This window comes from Mesocricetus auratus, unplaced genomic scaffold (assembly GCF_017639785.1).
Source record: "Mesocricetus auratus isolate SY011 unplaced genomic scaffold, BCM_Maur_2.0 Super-Scaffold_4256, whole genome shotgun sequence".
NCBI lineage: Eukaryota > Metazoa > Chordata > Mammalia > Rodentia > Cricetidae > Mesocricetus > Mesocricetus auratus.
Window position 1 is genome coordinate 89,485,736 of NW_024429182.1, and position 6,985 is coordinate 89,492,720.

Genomic DNA, 6,985 nt, shown 5'->3' on the forward strand with positions numbered 1-6,985 from the left:
TTCTTATAGAACCCAAGTCCACACTCCACCACACACAATAGGCTGAGCCCTTCCCTATAAATCACTAATTAAGAAAATGCCTTACAGCCAAATATTATGGAGGCATTTTCTCAATTGAGGCTCCTTTCTTTCCAGGGGCTCTAGCTTGTGCCACGTTGACATAAAACTAGCCAGCACAGGCTGGAGAGGTGGCTCATGAATAAGAGCTCTTGCTGCTCTTGCAGAGGACCCAAGTTCAGTTTCCAGAACCACCTGTAACTCCAGCTCCAGGGCATCTGACACCTTCTTTTGGCCCCCACAAGCATCAGCACTCAGGTGCACATACCCACACACAAATGCACAGAGACATATAAATAAAAATGTAAATTTAAAAAATATTAGGTTTTCCTTCTTGCATTTAATCTAACACAGCAATGTTATATTTGGTTATTTTTAATTGAAATGAAGATCTTTCTTATTTTAATAAATATTTTCAGAAATCCCAGCTTTTTATCTTTTTGTGTGTATGTGTGCATGTGTGTGTAAGCTGTGTGTGTGTGTGAGAGAGAGAGAGAGAGAGAGAGAGAGAGAGAGAGAGAGGGAGGGAGGGAGGGAGAGAGGGAGGGAGGGAGGGAGGGAGGGAGAGAGAGAATGTGTGTGTGTGCCAGGTACCCTTTATCACTCTACACCTTGTTCCTTTGAGGCAGGGTGGCAGGGTCCTTCATTGAACCTGGAGCTAGTCTGGTGACTGGCCAGCAAGCCCCATTGACCCTCTTGTCTCTACCTGACTATCCCCCAGCACTGGGGTTATAGGTACACACATAACCACCTTTGGCTTTTTAATGTGTGTTCTGGGAGATTTGAACTCAGGTCCTTATACTTGTGAAGCAAGCACTCTTACCTGATGAGCCATCTCTCCAACCCCTTCAAACACAATTTGAAACACAATATGCTTAACTATATTATAGAATATGTTTTATTCATGACTTTCAAGTTTCTGTTGCGTTAAGGAAGCAGCAAGAACTTCTCCCCACATATAAAACTAAGTAAGCACTTGTAGTATGCCAATTCCTTGTTTGTTTTAAAGGAACTTATTTTGCCAACGTAGCACTATCAAAGTATCAGCACTCAGGGTCATGTCACTGTGTTGCATTACCCAAAAGACTTCATTCTGCAAAGGTTACATGGTCCTTCTTAGTTCTGGTCTGTCTGAAAAAATATCAACAATATTATGAGACTATTGTATCTTTCATAAATGATTTTACATAAAACCATAGAACCTGGGTGAATGGGGGCACCCTCTAAACAAAAGGATCCATCCCAAGTGTCCAGTTTCATAGGCAAACCTTTCAGCTTAGATTCTCAGGTGCTGTCATAGCTCCATAGTAGGTAGAAATAAACAGCTAAACCAGAGCCAGCCGGTTCTGTTTAACCGTAAGCTACTTTGCATATTTTCACTAAATGACTACCTATAAGTCAAGTTCAGCCAGACTCAGCCCCAAATACAGCATCTTGAACTACAAAACAGGTAAGAGACGCTTCTCCATAGTGATCCACAGGGAGACTACAGGATTCTTAAGGAAAGCCCCAGGCACAGCTGATAAATGTTGCCATCAATAGGATGCTATTGTCTTAAGAAGCCGATGAGGACCCATATAACCAAAGGCCCAGATCTTCCCGGTGAGGAATCTGATGAACTCAGGTTCTGGCACCTGGCAACAGCATTGCTGCTGACTTTGAAGCTGTAGCAATTCATCATAGCCTCTGAGGAGGGAGGGAAAGAAGGCATCTCTTGGCTTCCCCCTAGCTCTCATATCCCAAGATTCAATTGTATGTGCAATGGTGGCATTTTATTTTGTACATTCCAAATTGTTTTATATTATGAAAGTTGATGTTTTCATGCTCAGTCAGTGGAGCATCAAGAACCTCTCAGGATTTTATCATTAAGACCTTATTATTAATTTCCCAGAAGAGCTCTAAGACAGAAACCTGAGATGCTCCCAAGGTAGGTGTGTTCATCAGCCACGAGTGTATTCAGAAGCCTGGAATAGTAGCATAAATCCACTGCTTTCCTTTGAGATAAACTTGTGCTCAATTCCCTCATACACTCTCCCAAACCACACTAGGCTTCTGGTCTTTACCCTCTTCAAGGCTGCACGCTTTCATCTTCCTAAATTTTATTTGTAAATTCTCCTGCATGAATGAAAAGTGACCACACTAACTGCCCCTGCATGAGGGAGGGCTTCTTGGAAATGCTTGCTAGAAAAGCCTCCTCATCAATGTGTCTTCAGACATTCCATGCTCTAAGAATTATTAAAATCTCATTAAAACTTAGACTCTCAATTACCTGTGTGGCATATACAAATTACTCAAGATTTCATCTGGGTCAAGAGCTAAGATATGATTTAAATTATTCTTCAGGGTAAAACCATGACTCAAAATAAAAATTCGGCCTAAGTGGCTTTGACAACATCTGCTTACTTTTGAGGAACCTGACTGTTCTGGTTTCATCTTGGTTGCTGTGATTAAAAACACTATGAACAAAAGCAACTTAGGGGAGAAACGGGCTTATTTCAGCTTACAGTTACCGTCCATCATCCAGGGAAACCAGCGCTGGGGCCCAAGGAGTAGGAACTTGAGGCAGAGACTATGTAGGGTCAGCTGCTTACTGGTTCCCGCTCGGGCTCGCTGGCTCGTACTCAGTTAGCTTTCTTCTGCAGCCCAGGATCCCCCGCCCAAGAAATGGTGCCACCCACAGTGGGGTAGGCCCCTGCACCAATTAATAGTCAAGACAATATCAAGGGGCTGGAGAGACGGTTCAGCTACTATGAGCACTTGCTACTCTTGCAAAGAACCTGGGTTTGGTTCCCTGCAAAGACATCAGGGCACACCCAACTGCCTGTAACTCAGGTTCCAGAGAATCTGACACCCTCTTCTGGCTTCTGTGGATACCAGGCACACATGACATGTGGTGCACATACATACATGTAGGCACTCATACATAAAATATGAAAAACAATACAGACACTACCCGAGTACAGGCCCACAGTCCAATCAAATGTAGACAATTATTCTCTCGGGTGACTCTAGTATGTGTCAAGGTGATAGTCAAAACTAGGACAGTGGTATGGTTTCATTTAACTTGTCAGCTGTAGGCAAAAAGGCCATTATCAAAAATAGGTGGTGCAGGCTGTATTCCCATTTGCCAGTTGTTGTGTTTTGACAGTGTTTCATGAATCTCAGGCTAGCCTAGGATGACCTTAAACTTCTGGTTCATTTGGGCTTTGAATCCAGAGCTGAGCTGCATGCCCTGTCCCCATTTGCGGGATTTGTGGCTTTGTCATACCTGCCCTTTTCTCTTAGCCTCTAAGAATTCCTGGCTTGGGAATTTCCTAACTAGTTTCCTCTGTCAGCGACTTTTTCTTTTTGACAGAATTTTGGCTCCTGTTTAATCTTCCAGAGATTTGTGTCTTAGGTTAGTTATTTTGGGTCATTTGGTCAGTAATTTGGACTCTCCCACTTCCTGTCCCTCTGTTTTTAGTTGGCACTCCATCAATTATCCTCCCCCAGTCTCTTTAGAGCGTGCTATTCCAGGCATCCACTCCTTTTCCAGTCAGTCCCACTATGGCTTCCCGCAACCCTTCCCCTTCGTCACCTGCCCTGCAGCCCGCAGTCCCTGCAGCCATTTCTGATTCTAGTTTCTTACCTTTTGAGAGGCCATACCCAGACCTTTGCACAAAGATTGAAACACGCTAGAATTTGGTTTAAAGGCCATTCCTTCCATCATCAGGCAGGATCTGTAGAGTTCCTGCTATGCTCAGGTAGAGAGGATCCAGTGCCAGGTTGGGTTTGGTAGCACACGCCGAGGGTCCAGCCTCAGCCATCTAACAAACGTCAGGCAGCAGATACACAGCGAGACCCAGTCTCAAAAATCCAAACAAATGGAGAGAGCGGCACCAGCGTTATCTAGGCTTGACTATAAACATTTAGTTTGTTTGCTTTTGCTTTGCCTCTTTTTTGTTTGGAATGCCAAGCCCGTGACTCCTAAAGACACTGGGAAATTACTCCCTGAGAAGTTGCCCAAGAGCTGCTGATCTGCTGTCTGAGGCCCATGGTAGATCACCTGTGCTGTAATCATAGACGTGCTGAGACCTCAGCAACTGTGCTCTGAAGACACTGATGTTTGACTCTCCACTGTGGGCGAAATATAAGCTGGGTTTTCTATGAGGTGCAGAGAAAGGGAGGCTCCATAAGTATCCATCTGGGAAGAAAAAGAAAACCAACTAATTCCGGGATGGATGCCACGCTTGAATTTTAAAATGCAAACCTCTTAACCACTGCAGGGTAGTCAATACTTCTAGAGGACATAGGAAGCAAGGGAGGCTCAGAGAGGCTTAAGAAACTTTCCCGAGGACACAGAACAAGGGAAAAGTAAAATCAAGATTGAGCCCCTAAAGGATTTACAGTGGAAATGCAGGCACTCCTTCCCTGCCTCCTAGGTAACTGGGTAACAAAAGTGTCCCTAGAATATCCATTGAGGCTACTCTATACAGCCAAAGTCCAAAAAGTAATGCCCTTTGCTGATCATGTGCAAGGCCCTGGATTCAGTGCCTGGTATCACACACACACACACACACACACACACACACACACACACACACACACACACACACACACGGGAGGGGGTGTGATAAAATTCTTGAAGAAGGAGAGAGAAAAGGGAGAGTTCCTTCCCCCTCCCTCTCCCCTTCTCTGCCTCTTTCCCTCCCTCCTTTTCTTTCTTGTTAGTGGTTTTACTATACAGCCCTGGCTGCCTTTGAACTCACAGCTACTCTCCTGCTTCAGCCTGTGTGGTGCTAGAATTACAAGTCTCAGCCCCCACCCCAGCACCTCTACACAAGTGACTATAACCCTGCTTACTTTTCTGTGCGAGTCCCCAAACTAAGCAGATGTCTGTAAGACATGAATCTCGAAGAAAGTAGACCAAACCTGCTCCTTTTGAATTTGGCCAAACTGATAAGCACGCCTCTGTTTCTAGGTGAAAGAGGAAACGATGGACTCTAGAAGCTACTCCAGCCCTCCAGACAGGCTCTCCGTCTTCTCTGAGTCTGCCCACTTGCCACCGTCCAGGCCGTTTTACTTGGACCCCATGGTCACTGTCCACCTGTGCCCAGAGGCCCCCGTGCCTCCCGTTTACACGGAGGAGTTGCCTCTGCTGCCCTTTTCCAGTGATGCTCTGATCATGGACAATTATGGGGACCCGTACGCCTTCCCCTTCCCCATGCCTTATGTCAACTACAGGCGCTGTGACTACGCCTACGGGCCAGCCTTCATCCGCAAGAGGAACGAGCGTGAGAGGCAGCGAGTCAAGTGTGTGAATGAAGGCTATGCCCGGCTGCGGCGCCACCTGCCCGAGGACTACCTGGAGAAGCGACTCAGCAAAGTGGAGACCCTCAGAGCTGCCATCAAGTACATCAGCTACCTGCAATCTCTCTTGTACCCAGATGAGACTGAGACCCAGAGGAACCCTGGCACCACCAGCTGCGGCCCCCAAGAGCCCTCTCTCAGAGTCATTTGAGTTGGCGCCTTCCAAAATGGGGTGGGTCTCCTACAGCAGCATCCAGTAGATTGTCACATGCATGGTTTTGAGGAGAGGACAACAGAAGTCCCACTACCAGTCTTCATTAAACGTTGCTTACCTGGGTTTCAGATGTACTGAAGTATCTCACGTGGACTGAGAATCTCAAGCTGGCCTCACCACTCTAAGACCGCTGAGGGTACAGAGTTCCCAGGGGTCTATGCACCTCCCACCCCATCCTTCTTCCAGCCTTGGTCAAAGGATCTCTCCAAAGAATGGAGAGGCTGAAGCGTGACTACTCAGTGATTGTCTCACACTTGGTAAATACTTGTTGCTACTATTTTCCTGTCACCTGTGTCTGGTCCACCCTTAATTTTCATCCCGGACTCTGCTCTCAACCAGCTCTACCCTCATTTTGTGAAGTCTTTTTGTGCATATGTGCATGTCCTGTAAGGCAATGTGTGTATATGTGTTAATTCTTAAAACATCATTGCTCAAACCGATGGCTACCTTTTGATGACTACCTAAGAAGGTTCCCACTTAGTTTATTACTTTGTGGTTTGTTTGGTTTTGTTGCTCTTACTATGTATCTCTGGCTGGATTCTATCTAACTCACAGAGCTCTACCTGCCTGTGCTCCCGAGTCCTAGGATTAGAGGCATGTGCCATCATGCCTGGCTCTACTTGGCTTTCAAAGCTCTGACATCCCCACAAGAGGGAAATCACAGTTTTGCAAACACATCCTTCTCTCTTTACTCTTCCATTCTAACTTGGAATATTGTCCCTGCCACCACTGAAATCCCACGGTCTCACTTGGTAATCCTTTCTGGCTGCCCCCTTCACTAGTCTTTTTTAGACTGAGTCAAGGCATGTGTCTGGGCCATAGTCAATCTGGTGACTGCAAAATTAGTTCTGTGAGAGCATCGTCACAAAAGGCACTTGGAGTTGCCACAGAAAACTCAACCTAAACTGTCACAACCAATAGAGAATGTATCCCCTCATCTAACCGAAGGACTGAACACTCCAACAACCCATCATTTAAAATCTCTCTCCTCTCCCTCCCTCCCTCCCTCCCTCCCTTCCTCCCTCCCTCCCTCCCCCCTTTCTCTCCAGCAAGAAGTACAGGGAGCTGGAGAGATGACTAAGGGGTTTAAGAGTACTTGCTGCTCTTGCAGAGGACCCAGGTTTGGCTTCCAGCATCTACATGACAGCTCACAACTGTCTACAACTCCAGTTTCAGGGGATCCAAAAAAGCCTCTTCTGGCCTCTGCAGGCACCAGGCATGCCTGTAGTGCAGAACACTCATACATATAAAACAAATATAAATGAACTTTTTAAAAAGTCAGTTCAGAATACACTGTGGGGGAGAAGTGGGCTTCTTGAACTAGAGTGCCCAAGAGCCTAGGTCTATCTCTATGATTTTCTAGGG

The 6,985-nt window shown here is 46.0% G+C and overlaps 1 protein-coding gene and 1 long non-coding RNA gene across 2 annotated transcripts; one reads left to right on the plus strand and one right to left on the minus strand.

The window, feature by feature from the left end:
- Positions 1-937: 937 nt before the first annotated feature.
- LOC121143922 lies at positions 938-4,461 on the minus strand. The gene is made up of 2 exons (XR_005881226.1): positions 3,686-4,461; positions 938-1,188 (listed from the first exon to the last, which is right to left on the minus strand). It is a non-coding gene; the product is annotated as an uncharacterized LOC121143922 (long non-coding RNA).
- A 348-nt stretch (positions 4,462-4,809) lies between these two features.
- On the plus strand, positions 4,810-6,108 carry Ascl3 (achaete-scute family bHLH transcription factor 3). Its single transcript, XM_005075692.4, has one exon. The coding sequence runs from the start codon at positions 5,033-5,035 to the stop codon at positions 5,555-5,557; it is 525 nt and encodes a 174-aa protein (XP_005075749.1). The 5' UTR covers positions 4,810-5,032; the 3' UTR covers positions 5,558-6,108.
- The last annotated feature ends 877 nt before the right edge of the window (positions 6,109-6,985 follow it).

What these genes read in the sequence shown, in the direction of transcription:
- Ascl3 (XM_005075692.4), top strand. Translation starts at nt 5,033, where the DNA reads ATGGACTCTAGAAGCTACTCCAGCCCTCCAGACAGGCTCTCCGTCTTC.